Source organism: Sphaeramia orbicularis, chromosome 9 (assembly GCF_902148855.1).
Source record: "Sphaeramia orbicularis chromosome 9, fSphaOr1.1, whole genome shotgun sequence".
Lineage (NCBI taxonomy): Eukaryota > Metazoa > Chordata > Actinopteri > Kurtiformes > Apogonidae > Sphaeramia > Sphaeramia orbicularis.
Genome location: NC_043965.1, coordinates 32,719,985 through 32,743,271, shown reverse-complemented (window position 1 = coordinate 32,743,271; position 23,287 = coordinate 32,719,985). Strand labels below are relative to the sequence as shown.

The window sequence follows — 23,287 nt, the reverse complement described above, 5'->3', positions numbered from 1 at the left end:
ACTTGATGATTTGCTGTGATGATTATGATGCTTGTGATTAATGTCTGTATCGCTGATGGTGGAGTTGAGGGCTATGATGCTGAGTGGTATGTGGGAGGTCTGCTGCAGCTTTGTCGCGAAAACCATCGTTGTCTGTTTTCTCGCGAGAAGCCACGAAGTTTCCGGTGTTGTGTATGTTCCTGGAAACATGGCGGCCAGCTTCCGCGGCCGTCCTATCCGGAGTCTTCGGATGCGAGGTAAGCATGAAAAACTCGATTCAGTGGTACCTCCAAGAGCGAGATAATGCTAATATAGAATTTTTCAGGCGCCTGATGGCCATAGCGTGCTCTCTCTTAAGGTTCGTTGTGTGTGTTTTTGACAGGTCGGAATGACAGCGGGGAAGAGAACGTACCGCTGGATCTGACCAGAGGTAAGCAGAGGCTTCATCACATCACCCTGAAAGCGATTATTGTTCAACATGGATGAGGAGCATTTGTGCAAATACTGCTTCTGCTAACTGGGGATCCCCTTAGTCGGTGCTCATGTCCTGACGTTGTTGTTGTCATTTTGCCAGTTTTGCTTCTTTGATTCATGTACTAACATTGGGAGCGATATCATAATAACAGGCGGTAGCGAGCTAACTAACTAGCTGAGTTAGCGTTAGCTAGCTGCCACAGCTAACCAGCCATGACGACGCTGTTGTTTTGATTGGTGAGTGGGCAGGATAGCCTGTTATTCAGTCAACCACCCATAAGGGTTGGAGTCATGCATTGGTCATAGCTAAATGTATGAGAAATAACGTTTCAACACCATTAGTTGTATAGCAATTAGACGATACTGCTTCAGAGCACCGACTGGTTCGATTGACTCCTCTATACACCGCATTTCAGTTTGTTTACATGGATGGGTGCACCCTTACCTTCGTCTTTGGACACGATTTGATTGGCCTTTAACTATCGCATGATTCATATTACCTTCATGAAGTCGAGATGGTTGACACCTTATCTCTCAGCTGTTTTACTAATGATTCTGTATTAAAAGACCATCTCTAGGACAGCTGGCCCAGCCTTTGACCAAAACACTTGCAAGAGCTGAATTGAACTGAACCGACTTTAATACTTTCTTTACCGTCTCAGTGTAGCATAAATCCCAGAAATATGCCTCATGTAAGATCTGCACTACCTCATACTTGGGATACAGAGTGGTCATTCTAGGTAGAATAATGCTTGAAGTCACAAGTGAAATGAAGTGATTCCATATATATCCCAATTAACAGCATGCATATGCATACATGTATCACATTCAATATGCTAAAACATCTTAATCCATGTTAGGTTACTTTTTCTGATATTCATAATAGTTACTAATACACTTGCATGTTGTTGTTGTTTTTTGTCTGCAAAGAAAGTGACTGCATATGAGAGATATTTTAAGTTTTAATCTCCGCATTCTACCTAATAATCCACATAACATTTGCTGCAGTAAATTAACACTATGTCCAGCTCATTTTCACTAGTAGGTTTTGTTAGGAAAATACTTTCGTATATGGCTCTTGATGTTTGACTATTAATAGATAGACATGTATATTTCACCTGAGTATTTTGTTATTGTGAATACTAAGACACCAAGTCAGTACTCTTTTCTTAATGGCTTGCCGTTTGTCAAAAGGAGGTAGCATTACAGTACACACATAACAGTCAATAGGAACTGAAAACAAAACATTTCCCTGTTCTGGTCTTGCTTTTACTGTCCAGACCTTGTTTTGACTGTACACACTATATTTGTTTGACTAGCTAAACCAACTTCCTTCCTGCAATATATCAATTACGGTTCATTGACTAATATTGTGGCAATATGGCTTAATGCTCGTCTTAGTTACATTGTATTTCCTCTTTTTTTTTGTCCTGCAGAACCATCAGAAAACTTCCGGGAAATCATTCAAAATGTGGCCAAACCACATGGAGTCAGTAACATGCGAAAACTGGGCCACCTGAACAACTTCATAAAGGTAGTACTTTCAAGTTGGAATCATTATCGATGTTATCCACAATGGCTTAATGAAAATAGTAAGTCGTGAGGTAATTATATCTTTCAAACAAACTGGTTAGCACACTTATAGCTGTTGATCATGAAGACTGACTCACTGTTTAGATATCTATGAAGATTGTCTGGCTGTGTTCCCCCTCTGTGTTGTCTCCACTGACCTCTCCTCAATCCTCGCCTTTTGGGTGTTGCTACCAGCAGGCCTAGCTGCGCCTGTCATTGTGATGCTGACAGTGAATGTAACAGGAGCTTCAGGGATGGGGAAAAAGTACTGTGACCTAATGTGCATCAAGAGCAGTTCTCTGACTTTGAAACCTGAGATTTCTAATGTCTGATTATTGTTCTTTTGAACTTGAGACACACTCTGTTGTGTGTGTGTAAAAGTGATCACTTAAATAAGAAATCATGGGTAGAGGGAGCTGATGTCTTCAGTGCGACTACCAGGTACTTAAATCTTCTTATTCTTAATTAGACTAATAGATTGTAGGAAATAACCAAACAGTCTGAAAAACTGAAAGGCTATTCAAAGAAGAAAACTTTTGTAGGACATTATTTCTGCCCACCATCATGCCTCACTGGTATTTGTCAAAGCTATTTAAAAGACTAGCCATTCACTGATTCCTGTCAATATGAACTGGTGCCTCAAACCACATCTGACTGGACATATTTTTACTGATTACTGGGGGCTGTGCAGTCAGTCAGGCAGCTAGCACTGCAGCAGTACCGTAGGCCTAAGACTTGACTGTCTTGTTTACAACTGCCAGGAGGGTAATATCCGTGATGAGTGCATGTCTGTGTGTATACGTCTGTTGGAGCACCGTTCCTCTGATTCCTTATAAGGGTTCCAGGACAGTAAGGGTGACCTAATCCCCCCGGAGAGTGTCACATGCCCCTCTCTCTCCATCTCCTCTCCCCTCCTCCTGCCTGCTTTGGCTCTGACATCACAGCTGGTTCAAAACAACCCCCTACTCACCATGCCTTTGCTCATCCGTTCCACCCTGTTCTTACTTTCATGTTATTCTACTGTGTAGTTTATGATGGGCGGAAAAGAAGATTTACCTTCACTTCTAAGGAAAGAGTTACTCAAGTTCAAGTTTGTCTAATCCAGTATCTGTACCCTCCGAATGTGTGGTTTTGGGCTAGTGATGATAGGACTGACCAGATAGTCACAGGGTGTTTTAATGTGCCTATGGGAAAGACTACTGTTCCACTGTGGCAGACAAAATTTTAAATTGTTGTTGTAAACCCTTCCAGTGGACTGTGGCTCCTATTGTTTTGTTTTTGTTTTGTTTTGTTTTTTTTTTATAACAAACTACTTTTGTGTGCCCAAAAGTAGACTTTAGTATGTGGGCCTTGCTTAATGTCAGGTGTAGAAAACAGTGCCATACACTGTTATGATAAGGAGAAGAATATATAGATAGGTTTAACAAACAGTTATTTACTTTCTCTGAGCACTCTCAACATTCATATCTGCACCACATAGGCTACTCATACAAGTGTGAGCACTTGTAACCAACAAATGTTGAAGGCGACATGAGCCAACACCCACTGCTCGACCTGTGAATGTGTGCCCCAACACTTTCATAATTACAACCTCCATCTACCACCAGTGAAAGCATAACATTATCCATTCACAATTCAGCTACTCTAAACAAGTCAGCATCTAACAGACAAGTGGAAAACTACAACAGGCACTCCTGCAGAAGCCTGCCGGTTAGTGTTGTGAGGTGTGTTAGTGTTGATATAGTTAGGAACTTCTTTGGATCATACCTGCCACTCTCATGCAACAAGTTCATTTTTTGGATAAAAGATAAAAAAGAAACCTTTGCTAGAATAATGTGATAATCAGAGCCATGTCATTGTCATGCTTCTTTTCACAGCTGCTATGCAGCATAGGCCACCGTGAGGAAAACTTTGGATTCACATATGAAGAAATCATCATTTGGTAAGTGGTCTGAAAGGGCTGATAGTACACCACATGCTTTTTTGTCAACATAACATTTTTTTCCTTGTCTACTATGAGCCATGAAATAGAAATAAATATATCAGGAAATTACAATTGTTAACAAGTATGTGAGAATGTATTACTAAATTTTATATATGCTGAGTGTGTGATTATTTTTTTCTTTACCCCAGTCTGCGACTAGCTTTACTAAATGAGGCTAAGGAAGTCCGTGCTGCAGGGTTGCGGGCCCTTCGCTACCTCATTAGAGACACCAACGTTCTGCAGAAGGTCCTCAGACTACAGGTTGACTATTTAATAGCCAGGTGAGAATAGTTCATTACAGAGAATTTTCTTCAACACATTCTCCCTTTTGCTCAGAATTTTTCCGTTTTTATATCCCTTTTTTATGTTATACTTAAGTCAACTGTATCTATTCTTCTGGCTACAGAACACATGAAAAAGACATGACTAATTATGCCTGTGTGTTGATTTAGATGCATTGACATCCAGCAGAGCAATGAGGGAGAGAGGACTCAGGCTCTAAGACTAGTACGAAAGGTAAGTTATTTATTAATACATGTATACCTCCCCAGCTGCTCCTCTTCTTATTGATGTCTCCAAAGTCACTGTCCCGTCACCAGAGGAATTTGCCCATTCTCTGGCCTCATTGCTGACCCTTGTGCCTGCATAGTGTCAACAGAAAGGTCATTGGGTTAGCAGCAGTGTCAGTGTGTGCGCAAGTCTGCAGGCGAGGATATTTATAGCTGTTTCTGTAGTTTACTGTAAACCCGCTTCACACTTGCACATACAAGCTCACACACACTCACAAAAACATGCACACACACATTGAGCCAGGCTCTGGTTTCAGCAAAGGATTATTGGGCATGCCCGCAGTAATACAACCCTTGGGTTCCTTTCATATAGGCTGACCCGTTATCATAAAAATACAGTTTTGTTATCACCCCTTCTATTGTACGTTCTGATGGGTTTAACTCAGCTGTAACCATTTCTTTGCATTTCTAATATTCACTTTATCATTCTGTCTAGACTTGTTTGATGACTCATGTTTATTCTCCTCCCTCTCTCTGTAGATCATCACTGTCAATGCTATGCTGTTTCCCTCCTCTATTGCAAACTCTTTAATTGCTGTGGGAACTGATGGACTTCAGGAACGAGACCGCATGGTTCGTGCAGCTATCGCCATCGTTTGTGAGCTAGGTGAGTACAGATGGTTAAGGTGGAGACTAGAGCCCGACCGATATGTGATTTTTGGGGCTGATGCTGATACCGATATTGGGGGCTTAAAAAAAAGGTGATATCCAATGTGTCTGCCATAATTGGCTGATAACCGATATATTGGCCGATATATGAAATAAGAACATTGATGTACACAGGATATAATAGTCATATATTAGATAATTGTGGACAGATGGATTAACAGTTCCATAAATCTTTGTTTATCTCACAAAGATAATTTACACAACTTTCAAATGCAAGCTATGCAATCACAAAAATAATTACAGCAAAAAATATTACTTACCACAAAATTATGTTTTCACTCACAAATTTTGATGTGTCTGCCTCATGGCACTACAACTTCCAGTGTGGACTAAGGACTAAGTTGTTCCTGATTGGACCAATTGCAAGTGTTACAACTGTCCCCGGTCTCCCCTACACTATTAATACCCGGGGGGGGGATTTGTGGTCCATCCTTGTCAGAGTGCGCATGCAGGGGATGTAGCTCTGTGATGATGTGATTGTGTGTGGGGGTGATAGCGTCATTGTCCGAGCAGAAGTGAAAGTGAAACTGGCACACTTTAATGTTCCTCTGACTCTCTGGGCAGCACACACACACACACACACACACACAGGAGCAGCTAGCGACAGAATCTCCACGCAGCAAAAAAGTTAATAAATAGGCTACATATTGGCCGATGTTGATTAATCGGTGATGCACTATAATCAGCCCGATTAATCACCCGGCAGATTTATCGGTCGGGCTCTAGTGGAGACATTAGTATGATCCAGCTATTTCTGGGTGGTATAATTGTTCACCTAGTATACCAGTTTTTATGTCCTGTACTGAATTTGCTGCTATGCTTCTATGGGCAACAAATTAAATATTGTTTGGTGCTAGAAGTATTATGTAATGCTGTGCAGACCGTATAGGTAGGGGATCCCTGTCAGCTCTGCATACTGCTCTTACAAATACAGGGGTTGGACAAAATAATGGAAACACCTTAAAAAATCAACAAAATATAATTTAATATGGTGTAGGTCCGCCTTTTGCAGCAGTTACAGCCTCAATTCTCCGAGGTATTGATTCATACAACTTGTGAATTGTTTTCAAAGGAATTTTAAGCCATTCTTCAGTTAGAATACCCTCCAACTCTTTTAGAGACGATGGCGGTGGAAATCGACGTCTTACTTGAATCTCTAAAACTGACCATAAATGCTCAGTAATGTTGAGGTCTGGGGACTGTGCCGGCCATACGAGATGCTCAACTTCATTAAAATGTTCCTCATGCCATTCTTTAACAATTCTAGCTGTATGGATTGGGGCATTATCATCTTGAGGTGAAGGTGTTTCCATTATTTTGTCCAACCCCTGTACTTCTAACTTTATAACACAACATTTACTACCCACATGGCATAAAAAAGTCTTGACAGCAAGTGTTGCCTTTTCTGTCAACTTAAACTTGATTGAGAAAAAGTTTTGTAATGTTTTTCATTATTGCAATTTTGCACAATAAATTCTCTCAAATTATTATATACTGTGTGAAATATGTTGTAGTAACACACTTAAGAGTGCCCTCATAGCTTCTGTCCAGAAGCTGTATCTGTGCTTTAACTCTTGAGAAGTATTGATATTGCAATTTTGAGAAAAGCATATACTGTTATGTAAATTGTAGGTCATACTGCCCTTCATCAGCTGAATCTACAGAGACCACGTGTGCAGTTTTTCTTAGTAGCATCATTCACTTTATAAAACCCTTGTATATCCACAGTATTAATGTGTGTTGAAAGCCTGTCTTGACTGTTGCTGTACTTCCTCTGTAGCCCTGAAAAATCCAGAGGTGGTGGCCAGACGGGGAGGCCTCAGCACTATCCTTAAGAGTGTGATCGACTGTCAACTGAGTCGCATCAATGAAGCTCTGATCACCACCATTCTCCATCTCCTTAATCACCCACATACCCGCCAGTACGTGCGTGTTGACGTCGAGCTGGAGGTACGCAGAAGCAGCTTTTGTTAATAATTGGGCAGGGTGCAGGGAGTCTTTCCGTTTGTGAAAGGATTAGCAGCCATAGGTTACCTGTTTCTGTCCCATGGAGCTCACAGTAATCAGTTACAACATTCTCTAAAGCCTCATTGTCTGTAGAAAGACAAGCACCTCATAACCACAGGCATAATAGCTACAACGATATCATACGAGATCTGTGAAACAAGTGTTGTTATTGTATGCTCCTGAAAATCCACATAAATTTCAAGAACTAATGAAAAGTCCTTAAGGTTTTTAGGATGGCATTCATTTTATCTTGTATTTTGCCCTTCTTCACATTGTTCTGTGTTCTTTTCCTCCAGCAAATCCTCGCACCTTTCACTGACTTCCACTACCGCCATACTGCAGACACGGCTGAAGGGCAACTCAAGTAAGTGTGTATGTGTGAGTTTGGAGTGTTGCTGTTACAACAGAAACAAAAAGATAGTGTTCTGACATTTCCCTCTGTTTGCTGTTTTGTTCGCTCCTATATTGGTAACATCATGCATTGAGAAAGTTGAGGGTTTGTATATTGTTTTTGTGACATGAGCCTTGGTATCAGGGCTGTTTGACTTCATCGTGACCGGCCTGAGGATGTGAAGCCTAAGTCACATTATTCACTACTTTTATCTAAAAGACCTTTTATTGATTCTCATTTACTTCTTTTCTTTTTTGCTCTTTGTTTTTCATTATGGTGTTTGATTATTTATGAAAAGACTTTTCATTAGATCATCATTATCTTGAGTGAGAGGGACACGGTGTTCTGTCCTTAACATGCTTGTGTGTTTTCATCATCACAGGGAAGACCGAGAGTCACGCTTTTTGTCAAGTAGAATGGCGATAGTGGCTGCCTTTCGCTCTTGGTCTGGTAAGAGCTCACATGTTACAAGTGTAGTTATTATGTGAATAATACACCGGTTTCTTCCATGTGTTTCATTACTTAAATTTCTTCCATTGTGTCTTTTTTTACTCAGGGATTATCAACCTATGCAAGGCAGGAAATTCTGGAATCCAATCTTTAATTGGCTTACTTTGCATACCAAATATGGAAGTTAGGGTGAGTATTAAGATGACTACATACAAAATGATGAACATAACCTAATGAATTTACACCTGAGAAGCATTAAAAGTAATGTGTAAGAACCCTGACGGATCGGTTGGCTGTAGATCAGTGCAAATGTAGATTCTCCCACCAGAGTGTATTTTACTGTTAGCTGCAGCAGCATACAGTGAGTCGAGTGGCCTGTTCCATAAAGCCTGTTTACCAAATTAGCCAGGCTCATTAAGGTTTGACTTAATGTCAGTCCATTCAGTTCCATAAGGGAAGGTTGACTAGTTTCCCAGGATAAGTTGTCAGAACAGTGAACCTAAACTATGAAAGACCACAGGTTTTTCCACATATGCTGACAAGGCTACTGGCATTTTGAGGCTTGTATACTGATCTTGCAGCCTGACCAATTTCCACACTTTCTTACCACTAGACATTAGTTTGGCAGACTCCATTATCATTCAAGAGCAGGAGTAAATGCAGTCTGTGTGGTTTGGTTGGTTCTTTAAATGGATCACACTGGTCTTGGGCCACATTGGGCATAAGACACAGTGACTGTACCTTTGCAAAATAGTATCTGGAGAGAAGTTGTTTTGGTATTAAAAGTACTAAATCCCTATAAAAGAAAAGACTGCATAAAAAGGTATGACGTCATTGTCAAATCTTAGCATTTTCAGTCTGGATGTTGATGTTTTTTTCATGTAGCAGTAACAAAACATTATCACACAGACAAGGAAGGAATAAGAATGTCAGTCCTGCCACTGAGTAACTGAAATAGTCACCCTCATTCAGAGTACATCCTGTGAGCCAGATTATTTGTACTTTACCTAGTAATATACTTCAGTCATGGCATAAATGAAAGCGGGAGACCCTGCAGTTATGGTTGCTGTTGTTTCCTGTGATTTTGTAGTGAAACATTTATTGTGTTACACTGCAGTAACATTAGGAGCGCACTGTAATACTTGCCTGTAATTTCCCCCTGCAGAAAGGCTTGTTGGAGGTGTTATATGAGATATTCAGGCTCCCTGTGCCCATTGTAACACAAGACTTTATGGAAGGTCTTCTAAGTGTTGGTAAGTAAAACATTTTTTCTCCCTTCCTTTGTTTTTCTACTAAGAGGCGTGGGTTGTTTTTATAAGCATCTCCTTATGCCCAACAAATGAGTGACATGATAAGTATATTCCTTGGCCTTTCCGACTTGCCTGACCATGATTTTTACAAAAACATAAGAGTTTTAGATTAAAATCCTTCTGTTGTGTATTTTATACATATGATGAAATAATTGCCCCTGATCTGGTTTGCTTCAGACCCCGCCCGGTTCCAGGACACATGGAGGCTGTCTGATGGGTTTGTTGCTGCTGAGGCCAAAGTCATCCTACCCCATCGGGCCCGTTCTAGGTGAGGAATAATATGATGCTTTCAGAATTATATACGGCGACCTTTAGCTAAACAAACAGGAATTACAGTGTTTCTCTGTTTGGTTTATCAGGCCAGATCTAATGGACAACTATCTGGCCTTTGTTCTGTCGGCGTTCATCACTAATGGGCTGTTAGAGGTATGCTGAATGACATTCATGTATATTTACATCAAGCATTTTTCAGCCAGTGTAGACTTTTTTGTGTATCTTCGGATGTAAAACCTGAGAGCTGTTTTGAACATTGTCATTAAATCACATCCCTCTCTTGTTTCTTTCTTCTTTTGTTGAAAAAAAGGGGCTCGTTGAAGTCGTGACCAGCAGTGATGATCAACTTGCTGTCAGAGCTACCATCCTTTTGGGAGAACTTCTACACATGGTAATATAAAAATGGAGGGATTATCGCTGAAAATGGGAAATCAATGCTCTTGACTTAATATTTGTTGTTGGAGCTTAGCTGTGTGTTTTACAAAGCTATTTTTATCTGATTTAAATGCATCTTTGCTCTTTCCTCCACCTATCTCTGTTGTTTAGGCAAACACCATCCTTCCTCATTCTCACAGTCACCACCTGCACTGCCTTCCTACCCTCATCAACATGGCAGCCTCCTTTGACATCCCCCAGGAAAAACGACTGTGAGTACTTGTCAATACACTCCTCGTCACAAATTGCTTCCAGACGTTTATATTGTCAGTATATATTCTGTATACTACTATACCATAGTCTACTATATTCTGTATTTTTGCATATGTTCCAGGCGGGCAAGTGCTGCTGTCAATAATCTGAAACGTTTCCATGAGAAGAAGAAGAGGGGTTTGAAGCCGCACAGTCTTTACCTGGACCACATCATCCGCAAGTCTGTTTCTTCACATAACCGCAGAGAGTCACACTCTCGTGCACACAGAGACATCTATGTCATCAAGGTAACACAAATGTACTCTTCTAATCTTTTAAAACTGGTGATAGCTTACTAAAACAACCTTCACATCATATATATGTTTAACGTTAGTATACAGCAGTTCCAAACATACTTGAAAATCAGGTAATGTGTGTATTCTTGGGGTTTTTTTATCATGTAAAATTAATATTTTCTGCGCTTGTATGTTTAGGACACAGAAGAAGCACTTATGATGAACCTGAGAGACAGTCACATACTCAACCACAAGCAAAACCTGGAATGGAACTGGTTGCTCATCGCCACCATTCTCAAGGTCAGACTGATCTCCTCCATATCAAATACAGATGTGTCATTGAGTATGTTCATAATGATGTATTCAGTACAAGTATTCAAGTACGTACAATTATCCAATTTTTGTCCATATTTAGAAAATGAAACTGTTTGCATGGGCAATGAATGAATGTCATATTTCTGTTTAGATACAGTTGTGCATATTCTGATGCTCAAACATATCATTTATTACTTTGAAATGTGTAAACATACCTTCTTGTTTCACTGGAAGATGTTGCAGTATTTGTGATACCAAAAAACCTGTTATTCAGATTTTTCATCATGTTTAAAAAGTTGGTGCGATTACCTTCTGACCAAAAATATAGGTTTCTTTTTAGCCATGTGTTTGATTTGTGCACAATGATCATGTGTCACAAACTATATGTCCTACAAATGCTCCTGATTTAAGTGTATCTGCCATTTCTTTGCTATAAAATGCACCGTTCATGGTCCAATCAAAAGACTAAATTTGACATAAATGCCATATTTGTCGTGTGGATGCGCAATATATTGGCCAGACGTCACTATTAGCCAATGTCAACATAAAATATGTATTTTGTACCGAAGGCAGCAACAGAGGCCATGTCATACTAAAGTTTTTCAAGAGTTTTTATGTTTGAATGTGTTCATTCAAAGATAATGTGATGCAGTGTCAGAGGACTTTATGTAATGAGGATTTATTTGTTAAGGGAGGAGGTGTTATATAACAATAAAACACAAAACAAAGAAACAGAAAGTAACATATCGGCATCCGTCAAAGACTTTTGCATTTACTGGAATATTATTGTGCTATTGTGGTTGTGATTTTTTTATTTTTATTTTTTATTAATGTTTAAACTGTGCTTTTCTAACAGTGGCCACATGTAAACCTCAGGAACAACAAAGATGAACAAATGCACAAGTAAGAGCCCTTGAAAACACATTAAATCAAGGCAGTTCAAATAGTGTGCAGTACTCTGACATCATCTCTCTGTCATGGTCCAGGTTTGTGCGGAGGCTGCTGTATTTCTATAAACCCAGCAGTAAGTTGTATGCAGGGCTGGCACTGGACCACGTAAAAGCCAGACAACTCACTGTGGTTGGCTGTCAGTTCGTCGAGTTCCTCATGGACTCAGATGAGGTTGGACCCATTCCCACATCTTTTACATTTTTTTTTCTCCTTACCTACTTGTCCGCTCATCTCTCTGTCCACTCCTCCCACTGTGACCAGGACGGCCAGGGGTATCTGGAGGAGCTGGTGAGGGACATGGTTTCATGGCTCTCCTCTTCGTCTGGGCTGAAGCCTGAGCGCTCTCTGCAGAGTAACGGTCTGCTAACCACTCTCAGCCAACACTACTTCCTCTTCCTCGGCACTCTCTCTGCACATCCGCAGGGAGTCAAACTGCTGGAGAAATGTGGCCTGTTTCAGTGGTCAGTGTGCAGCAGTATATCTCAGAGTTTTTAGCTTTCCCATGCGGAAAACTTAATCTTTGATGCATTTTGTCAAGAAGTCACTAACTATGTATGTGCTGTTTCGTTTCTTGCAGCCTGCTGAATCTGTGCTCTGTGAAGAACCAGGATGCTGTGCTGAAACTTGCTGTATCCACACTGGACTACAGCAGAGATGGTCTGGCCAGAGTGATCCTCTCTAAGATCCTCACTGCTGCTACTGATGTAAGAACAGTCACATACTCATATCAGCATCAAGAGTTGTCTTTCTCCTTGGATGGTTGATGTAATAACTGAGGTGTGAGCATGAATCACGCTAACTATTTTCACTAATACCAGGTGAAATGTGCCACTTTGTTTTTCAGTGTGTAGAACAGCCCATACAAATGAGCAAATGTGATGGAAATACTTGCCACCACTTGACATAGCTACACTTACACCTTTGAGAAAACACACATCGTCACCCGCTGAATTGTTCCTGTGACCCCAATGTCTGCTGTAATAACCTCGTACTGCTTCTCTCCTCCTTGTATTTCTTGAGCAGACATGCAGGCTGTTTGCCACCAAGCATCTCCGTGTGCTGCTACGTGCTGGTGTGGAGTTCTTCAGTAGCTGGGGCATGGAGCTGCTGGTCACACAGCTGCATGACCACAACAAGGCTGTTTCCATGGAGGCCCTGGACATACTGGATGAGGCCTGCGAGGACAAGGTGACAGATATGGAAAAAAAAAAAAAAAAAAAGAACATATCTGGGGAACTTTGGTGGCTGATAACGCATAACTGCGTCATTACCTGTGTGTGTCAAGCAGAGTGAATGTTGTGGATGTACACTGAGATATGCCTATAACAGTCAGTTTAACTTGTGTCTTAACTTCACTGAAAAAACACATTTTATATTGAAGTAATTAATGTCTATTAAGAGACAAAGATAACATAATGGGCAAACAAACAATTTTGCTGGATTTATCTTAACAGTGTGATTATGGCAGGTTTTTTTTTTTCATCTGTTGACTGTTTCTAACTTTGTATGTTTGCTTGTTTCTCAGGCTAATCTTCATGCTCTAATTCAGCTGAAACCAGCTCTGTCCCATCTGGGAGACAAAGGTCTCTTGCTGCTCCTCAGGTGAGTTTTACAACATCAGCACACTTTGCTGGCAGGGTTATTAGTTTTTCATTGTTGTATTTTGTATTTAATATATTTACCTCCGCCAAGGAGGTTATGTTTTTGCCAGGGTTTGTTTGTTTGTTTGTCTGTTTGTTTGTTTGTTTGTCTGTCCGTTAGTGTGCAACATAACTCAAAAAGTTATGGACAGATTTGGATGAAATTTTCATGGTTTGTTGGAAATGGGATAAGGAAGAAATGATTAAATTTTGGTGGTGATCGGGGGTGGGGGGGCCCACGGGGGGGCCCACTGATCAGCCTTGGTGGAGGTCTGCACTCTCCGAGTGCTTCTAGTTCAGTTGTGTTTTTAATTGTTGTTAAGTTTGAGTAGTTTTAGAATGCAGTAATAGGACTTTTATTTTGATGAATTGACTAGTTGTAGTTGAGTTATAATTTAGTTTTTTGGTAGTGACCTCAGGTATTATTTATGATTAAAGTCTTGTTTTATAGAAATTGGAAATTATGGTATGAATGAATGTGGGACATAAAATATTATTTAGTCTTTTGATCATTAACACCCAGAACTAATTCAGAACTTCTAAAATGAAAATGAAAAACTCTTCTTAGACATCCTGTTTATTATATGTTAAGTCTGTAGTTAATCTCAAAATGTTGAACACTTGACACTCTGTCTTAAGCCTGTCCATCTCATTTTTATTGTTCAGGTTCCTGTCCATTCCTAAAGGCTTCTCCTACCTCAATGAGAGGGGCTATGTCAGCAAACAGCTGGAAAAATGGCAGAAGGTACTGTTAAATGAATGTATTATTGACTAGTTTCTGGAAAGGCTATGTTCTTACCAAGGTGTTTGTAACATAACTTGCCTTTTCTGTATTGCAGGAATACAACCTTAAGTATGTGGACCTGATAGAGGAGCAGCTCAACGAAGCTCTAACAACCTACCGCAAACCTGTTGATGGAGACAACTATGTCAGGCGCAGCAACCAAAGGTGAGAACTTGAGCTGAAAAACATGATGAGTCACAGGATGTGCTATATCAAATGTGTTTCTAATATTTCTGGTTGTGTCTGTAGGTTACAAAGACCAAATGTATATCTCCCTGTGCACTTGTACGGTCAGCTAGTTCACGATAAGACAGGCTGCCATCTATTAGAGGCTCAGGTAAGCAATGAAGTTTAGTCTAAGTTACAACCCTCTCTGTTTTGTTGAAATTCTATATCCACTGTTTTACGGCATAGAGAGATAGTGCAGAGTAAGCAGCTCTTCTTTAAACCTCGTCTTTTTCTGGATGTCTCCAGAGTGTGGTTCCTGACCTCAGCTATGTGGTTCGCTCCCCGATGCTGGACACCTGGGAGGGCATTAAACAGCTGAAGGCTGCTCTTTGGGCTCTGGTCAGTAGCAGTTGCCATCAGTCTACATCTGTATCACCTTATTTAACGCAGTCCCTAAAATGTTAACAATTATAAAGAGGTGACTGAGATGGTATTTATTGTTTTTTGCATGCAGGGCAACATCGGTTCTTCAAACTGGGGTCTGAATCTCCTGCAGGAGGAGAATGTCATTCCTGACATCCTCACACTGGCTCAGCACTGTGAGGTGTTGTCAGTACGAGGGTATGTTCTTTTATCAACAAATGTGCACATGTGATAATTTTTTAAAACTAAGTTATATTCAGATTTTTAATTTTAAATGGCTCATGTTACTGAAGATGCTCCCATACATTATCTAAAAGTAATAGAAAAACGACTCGTTTTTGTATATGGTGTCACTCATGAACTTGTACTTAAAGTGATTAAAAACCTCATGCATCCCAGGAAAACTGTCAAATAGCTGACCACCTATTTTCTTTCAGCCATGAATGAATGTTGTCATTTGAAAGGGCTATGTTGTGTTGAGTGTCATTAACTTTCCAGTGGTAGCTCATGAAATGCTGCAGGAAATAGCACTGAACATGGAAGTGAGTGAGTGTTTTGAACTTCCTGGTGTTCTTGTCTTAAAGTTAGTCTCTCAATGGTGTGGGATTAATACAAGCAAGACAAGAGATGTTTGTGTTTTATTCTAGTGCATAAAAAGCCAAGTAAATACCCTACTTCTGTTTGTTGATGCATGTATGTTTCATAAAAAAATGTTGTTGCTAACACATGGATAAACAAGGCTACAGTGGTGGTCTGAGACATTAAATATTGGTCACGAGACCTACTCTCTAGGTCATATTTACAAACTTTTCTGCACACTTGCAAACTATTCTTTTCACCACCTAGATCAGGTCACACTAAGTGGAAATCTTTTTATAGAAGAGGGAAATGCAAGAAATCAAATTACAAGTTGGAAACCTAGCTGTGTTGATGTTGAAGTCATACAGCTCTGGTGAAGTTTGTTTATAGCCTAAAGTTTGCATTTAGCAATAGATCATCACCAAAATGACCCAGAAATTATTCTCTGAAAAAGAGAACATGAGAGAATTTTAACATACCAAATACAAACTACTACTATTAACACAGTTGTATGTTATTGTCCTTTTTTGTCCATAGGACATGTGTATATGTGCTGGGTGTCATCTCCAAGACCAGGCAGGGCTGTGAGGTGCTGAAGCAGTATGGTTGGGATGCAGTCAGACACAGTCGCAGGACGCTGTGGCCTGTCACTCCAGAAGAGGTTGACACACAGCTGACCTCTGAACTTTCCTCAGTACCGAGCACACTCAGTCTGAACTCTGAATCCACCAGCTCCCGCCACAACAGCGAGAGCGAGTCTCAACCAAGTATGAAGCACTTTTTTTTGCCTGTGTCTGTTGAAAGTTGGAAAAAGTTACTATTGGTTTAGATTTTTGAATCTAATTTTAGTAGGGTTAAAAGTCTAAAATCCAGTCATCTCTATTTCATTACTTAAAGAAACTCAAGTAATGAAATGTTAATATGTTAAATATGTTTTATTCTCTAAATTTTTCTTGTCCTATTGATTCCTTTCTTGTTTCACAGACATGTACATCCTGGACGATGACAAGTGTGACATTTTGGACCAAACAGACGAGCCTTCTTTCTATTCACACTCCAAACCAGTGAAGGACCGCAGCCCCTTCACAATCCTGGCTTCCTCACGCTTTGTTCGCACCCGATTCCTCAACTCATTGTCCCTCCCAAGCAAGAAGCTGCGCTCCACCAGTGATCCCAAGACACCCTCAGGGTCCCGGACCCCTACGGAACTCAAGACGGGGAGTATGAGGAGAAACAGAACAGTGACAGAGCCCTCTGTCTACAGCCCGAACCAGGGGGATGTCTTCACCCCTATCTTTAATGGCAGAGGAATGCCCAGGAGTCCCACTGTCAGCCTGGAGACGTCATTTGTTGGGACCAGAGGAGGCTCTGAGGAGCAGCTCGTGGATGGCAGGCTGGCCAGGGGCGGAGGTTCAGGCCTCGGACTCAGTGGTCTCGGAGGGCATGGGGCTACAGATCAACCTGTCCGGGAGAGGGAGCAGACCAGTCGAGAACGCCTTGCAGGAGGTGATGGTGGCTCCTCCTCTAGTGGAGGCAATGTGGGAGGGGGCGGAGGAGGTGGTGGAGGTACTCAGTTTAAAAGCCGCAGTCAGAGCTTTAACACGGACACCACAACCAGCGGCATTAGCTCCATGAGCTCCAGCCCCTCCAGAGAGACGGTTGGAAACCCCGAACACCCCGAGCCTGAACCAGACTCCTCTGACTGTGTGAGCCTTAACACAGTGGTATCAGCCAAGACTGTCAAAACACTCTCCTCCCTCACCCCCCAGGCTCAGACCAACCACATGTCCACGTCTAAGTCCTCCACTGTCTCATTGGTACCGCCCGGCTCGTCGCACACACTCCCCCGCCGAGCTCAGTCTCTCAAGTCCCCTTCCGTTACCACAATCAAGAGCCTGGCTGACTGTAGCTTTATGTACACCAGCCCTCGAGATGCACTTGGTTACGCTACGCTGAAAAGGCTGCAGCAGCAAAGGATACACCCTTCTTTGTCTCACAGTGAGGCTCTGGCTTCACCTGCCAAAGATGTGTTGTTCACCGACACCATCACCATGAAGACCGGCAGCCTGGACTCTAGACTCACACCTCGCAGGTAAGTCATCAGGACAGTATGTGACACAGCATAGACCGGCTATAAATGTGATTGTGCCTTTAGCTGCTGAAGTAAAACCGAAATGTCCACCGTTACAAGAGCTGCCACATTGCTTCTGTAGGGACAAAGGAGTAAGGCAGTTATTTTTATATCACCAAAGATCTGGAAAATAGACTGATCCAGAAGATGAAAATTAAACTAAAAAGACAGAAATCACTGTTTAAAAAAATATTTAACATGTACTACGAATATTTAGTTTTGTCCAACTCCCATTAACTAATATTTATTGGGTTGACCATTTGTCGGCTGAAATTGTGTTACCATCAATGAAAGACAGATACATATCGGTCTTGGTCTGGTGATGAAATAATACTGATGACGTAGGGTTTGGATTTGTTTTGTAGCTCAGCAATGAAACTTGTATGTTTTGTGCACATTCTGCTGCCAGGGTATCAGACAGGAGGGATACCTGTCCAGAACCCAGCGTTTTATCTCCATACCGCAGACTGTCCAGAACTTTGGTTCCGTGGTGGGTGGACCTACCCAGTGTCCTTTTTAAGAGAGCTGTAGCTTTTAGCACTGATGTTCCCCAGACAAATATGTCCACGATGCTTCTAGTTCAGTGGCAGTTCCAGCTCTGTGCTTCCGGTGGTGATGCATTTGCTTTGACTCCTGTAGTTCCTTAGTGTGTCCGTTAGGTTGGTCAGCTGCTGGTTTTTCCCTCCTCTTAGAGCCAGACCCCAGAGGTATAAAACATGCAAAGCTAGATTAGACAACACAAAGTAGATTTTACTGCACTGATTGTTCAGGATTACAGTGGATTTAAATCTTCTTAATTGCAGAGTAACTCACTTTTAAACACTGCATTAAAATCTGCTTTCACGTTCTCTGTCAAGTCTGTTGTTTATAATATAGAAACATTTAAGATAAAATGTTTTTCTGTCTGTGTATTGTAAAGCTGTGGTAATTTGCATTGCGGTAAGTCATTGGACCTAAGATGTGTGTGATTCTTGGCGCAAGTTTGTGACCTTTAGCTGCTTTTGACTGGAAGTAGAGCTTTAGAGACCAATGTGTTCCCAAGTCCCACTTTCTCTACTCACAAGGTCTCTGTCTGTTTTTATTCAACTTTTTTTTTTTTTTTTTTTTTTCCCACTCACTTCCCATGGTCCTCTTCTGCCCCAGTCTCTCCCCCCGGATCCTCTCACATACCTCTCCTCTTGCCCTCCCTAGGTTTCTGAAAGCTCTGAGCTTTGCCTCTCTTGATAAAGAGGAATTACTCAGTCCCATCAACCAAAGCACCCTGCATCGCTGCTCCTCAGTGCGCTCTATGGTGTCTAGCGCCACCTTTGGGTGCAACGATGATTACATTGGCCTTGCACTGCCCATGGATATCAACGACATGTTCCAGATCAGAGACACAGCCTACTTTCAGCAGAGGATCAGCCCGCCGTCTGAGGAGAGGAAGCGCTTTCTGTTTGGAGATGGAGATGGTAAAATTATTTGAAAAAAGACGACAAACTTGTTTTGCCAACTGTTTATTCTTATAATAAAATCATAACAGTTGGTTTCATTCATTAGAGAAAATACAATTAAATCACCCACATACAGTAAAATCCTCAGCCCTGCACTGTGGGGATATTTACAGCTGCTTGTTCAGTCCATTGAATGTGTTTGGCACAAATGATCCCTCATATCCAGTGTATATTTGCTTGGCAGATGTGTTCTGTGTCTTTGTCCTAAAAGTATTATTTTAAATCCAGGATTAGTGGGCATTCTGTATCATTGACAATGACCTGAGATTTTCTACACACAGCAGTGTTTTACTGTGAATCTAATAATGTTTGTAATGACCTGTAATTTTTCCATCATATTTAGCAATTCCAGCTTTTTTGCTTTTATTTGAAGCAAAGTTACTGTGTATAATGGACACAAAAGTTGCACTTTGCACTCACATATCTGTTTCCTGTTCAGGTGACCGCCCAGCTGTCCCGATACTGAAGACACAGTTCAGTATCTCTGAGCTTATTGCAAGTCGAGGTGATTGCCAGAACCACATGGTGGGTTCGGAGGAGACAGGACTGCAGGATCACACAGAAGAGAACTGCCTCTACTGCGTGGGGTCCATCGTCCTCGGATACCAGACCCAGCCGCAGATCAACAGCACGCATCCTCGCACAGGTGAGCACATGTATTCAGGCACTCATATGGACACGCTCTGAACTCAGATCAGATTATAATTTCAGTGTTTACTCTTTACAGATTACGTTGAGTTCCCATCATGGAGTGGTCAAACTGGCCATCGTCTGGAGGTGATGCCTCAGTCCAAGTTCTCTGGAGTGTCGGGCTGCAGTGATGCCGCTGTTTCTCAAGGCTCAATCTGTAGTACGCCCACCCCCAGTGACATTGTCATCGGTGAGTCCAAAAGCAACCACAAACTGCAGCAATTTGAGTTTCTGTACAGCGGAAATGACTTGTAATAATAATATAACAGTTTATAATAAATTGATACAGTAATCTAAGTCCTGCTATACTGGAGCTGTTGCTGCATACACAATGGTATTATTTTCTCCTTTATCAAGTGGTTTCATTATGTCCTCTTGAGCAATCCGTCGATGAAGGAAAAAGAAGAAAAGTTGACTCTAAGACCAAGAAAGGACAATCTTAAAGTTAACGTAGGCTAATTTTGGTGAGTTAAAAAGAAAGAGAAGTGTTTAAGAAACTGCACAGAGAGGTTGTAAGAGAACAAAAAGGCTAATGCCATGTTCTGCTATAACTGAACTATGATTATGAGCAGCTGAATTAGGAAGAAAAATCTCATCTGGAATTCTGAATTGGAGGTACAAGACCATGTCTGAGTTACAGCAACATCTATGGATCAACCAGTAGTTCAGATGACCTATTATTATCACTACATGACAAATTAAATGTTCAGTTATTGTAATCATCTGCTTATAATAATGAGTTTTATTTTGCAGATGTGTTTGCTATGAATGCTTTCTACAATACTGCTTAATGGTTCCATTTTGTATTAAATAATGTTTCATCTATGTGTGTGTTATATTTATTTTTTTTTTGTCAGGTGGCAAGACAATATCAGAGGATGGCCCCGCCTCCAGAGTTTTGCTGAGGAAGGAGGTGCTTCGCCTCATCATCAACCTCAGCTCCTCTGTAGGAACCAAAGGCCATGAAACAGGACTACTGACGTAAAACTCTTTCACTTTTATCTAAAACATCCATTAATGAAATCACTACATACAACTATAGAAGTATAACTCTGGGGTTTTAACTTTTTCCTTCTGTCTTCAGGATAAAGGAGAAGTTTCCCTATGCATTCGATGACATCTGCCTGTACTCTGAGGTTTCTCACCTCTTATCCCACTGTATGTTTCGCCTGACCTCAAGACGTTTCATACAAGAACTCTTCCAGGATGTGCAATTCATGCCAGTAAGAGATTCTCTACCTTTTATCAAATCATTTGCATCCTTTAATTTCACTCTCACATGTATTAATCTTGTCCTTCTCTCTTTTATTCCAGATGTATGAGGAAGCAGAGGCAATCCTGACAAAGCAACCAAAACCTGTCGAAGAGGATGTGGACCCACCTGCAGAATCCTGATCATCCTCCCCTTTGTGTTCGCTGCACAACCCCAGTCTTGCCACCCAACGAACATGGAATAAACTCAAAACTGATGGAGCATGAGAGAGAAAGGATTCGGAGGTGTTTGGCATGTTTCTGTCGCTCTTAACAGGTTACCGCCGCCAAGAAAAAGGAGGAGGTGGTCATCACTCGCCTTTCTTCTAGCAAACTAAAGCTGGAGACAAAGAACGTCAGTATCTGTAAACAAAATTTAACCCAACACGCCTAATGCTGTGTCAGACTTCTTTTTTGTTTTTGTTTTTTTTTTTACAGGAAAAAGGGTGAGCAGTTTAACCAAATACTGTTTTTAGAATGGGTTGGCAATCTTGAGCAAACACTCAATAATACATCAACATATGTTTAAGGACAAACAAGCTGGATCATTAAGACAAAGACTCACGCTGTTTTAGAAAAAAAAATGATGAAAAACTAGCAACATTTTATCTCTTTCCAGAGGTGGTGTTTTCTGTAATGAAATGATTAAGGCATGTTGTTGTGTCTACCCAGTGATTCCTCGGACCCTGCGTCCTCTTATCCTAATGACACTAAACACTACAGAGGGTCGTGCTGTTTTTAAACTTATCTGGAGCCTTTCTGGTCCAAATCCCACCCCAACCTGTGATCTGTTCTAGCCAGATATGTGCTTTGCTTCTCTTGCCTCGCCACTTCCTACAACCTGTAGCCTCTTGTCAACACAGACAGCCAATTACTTTTCTATTTCTTGTATCTTCAGACAATCAAGCATCATTAGTCTTATATTTTCGTAAGTGTTTAAATATGCCACCCTTACTCAGTACATGAGGAGAATAGCATGTAATCTAATGCTAGTTTTTGCCATCCTTTCCTTGCTTAGGACCTTTAATGTTTTTCTTCAGCCATTGCATTATTATTAGTAAGCTTCTTGTTTAAGGAAATCTCAGGAGGTGTGATCTCCATTCTGTTGTGCAACTCATTACAGGGTTAAACTCTGCTCATAAACATTTCCACAGCCTACATTAAGCCCAGCAGCTACCCGACTATGCCTTCTTACCTCCACGCTTCACTCCCACTGCATGTGCAACAAGCATGGCCAACCTTTAACGCCACCTTAACGTGTTTCCTGCTTGTAAAACTTTTTAAAAATAGGTTGCCATTACACGCTGCCATCACACCATAGGAATATAGTCGCCCCTGAATCTGTTTTCACGATGCAATATCACTGTCTGTCTTTGGCTGAGACGGGGGATGAAATGACTAAAGGGGTTTGTAAAAGGTTTCCAGGGAAACGGGGATCGCTGTTTCCATTGGCTTGTTTTTTTGCTATAATGCTGCTACAAAAAAAACGGACTCGTAGAGAGATGATTCATAGATCAGCTGAGTGATGTCAGATCCGATCTATTTATTATATGTCTGTACCATAGAGTGAGCTCAACCAGAGAAGAAAAAAGTTATTTATATTTTTTCCTCAAGACTGTATTATAATTTAAAAAACTTTTTTTTTTTTTTGTTTTTTTTTTTTTTGTTTTTTGCCTGAATCGTGGTTTCCCTTGTATAATGTGTACAGTATGTTTTGGGGGCATTGATGACCTAAAGAAACATACAATCCTAAAGGGATGCATTGTTAATAAAAACAAAAATTGAAATACCCAACATAATGTGCCTGTATTGTAATTGTTTACTCTGTATTTTAGAATTTTTACCTTTATAATAATCTGAGCGTTGAAAAGTCTTGTCCGAATTCAGTTTTATTTTAGATGTTGAATCTGCTGCAATATTTTATCTAATTTCTTTTACCATCCATCTTTTCATTTCTTTTTATCTCAAAGTGAGTTCTGCACAAAAAGTTCCCATAACTTTTAAACTTCAATGCCTTTTTACTCTATACTTGCCCTCACCTGTTGGAAAAATGTAAACTAACTGTAACAAACATATTTCTACATAAAGGATATTTACACATAAATACTACTTTATACTTACATGCAGTGCTTAAATAAGGAATTTGTCCAAAACTGTCTTAATTTTGTTACAAATGATTCACAAAGGTCTCACAGTCTGACATTACAGTAATAATTTAATCTAAAGCTTTCAACTCTTGAAGACCTAGGACTTTTTGTTGC

At 40.8% G+C, this 23,287-nt stretch overlaps 1 protein-coding gene across 4 annotated transcripts; it reads left to right on the top strand.

The window, feature by feature from the left end:
* The first annotated feature begins 159 nt into the window (after positions 1-159).
* On the top strand, positions 160-22,820 carry LOC115425401 (rapamycin-insensitive companion of mTOR-like). Of its 4 annotated transcripts, none has more exons than XM_030142936.1 (38): positions 160-236; positions 362-409; positions 1,890-1,987; positions 3,903-3,967; positions 4,159-4,290; positions 4,462-4,525; positions 5,059-5,185; positions 7,028-7,197; positions 7,551-7,618; positions 8,028-8,095; positions 8,202-8,284; positions 9,261-9,348; positions 9,583-9,673; positions 9,765-9,831; positions 9,989-10,069; positions 10,225-10,325; positions 10,448-10,613; positions 10,800-10,901; positions 11,773-11,819; positions 11,903-12,038; positions 12,129-12,328; positions 12,445-12,571; positions 12,891-13,055; positions 13,393-13,469; positions 14,174-14,252; positions 14,347-14,456; positions 14,541-14,628; positions 14,766-14,858; positions 14,974-15,080; positions 15,999-16,228; positions 16,446-17,553; positions 18,002-18,082; positions 18,736-19,043; positions 19,525-19,731; positions 19,813-19,965; positions 20,633-20,756; positions 20,860-20,998; positions 21,090-22,820. In XM_030142936.1, exons 1-38 carry the CDS (start codon positions 188-190, stop codon positions 21,168-21,170), a joined length of 5,328 nt encoding a protein of 1,775 aa, XP_029998796.1. In that variant the 5' UTR covers positions 160-187; the 3' UTR covers positions 21,171-22,820. The 4 variants fall into 4 exon arrangements, with proteins under 4 accessions (XP_029998796.1, XP_029998797.1, XP_029998799.1 ...); XM_030142937.1 differs by having other exon boundaries at positions 188-236; positions 18,784-19,043; XM_030142939.1 differs by lacking the exon at positions 18,002-18,082 and having other exon boundaries at positions 188-236; positions 18,784-19,043.
* The last annotated feature ends 467 nt before the right edge of the window (positions 22,821-23,287 follow it).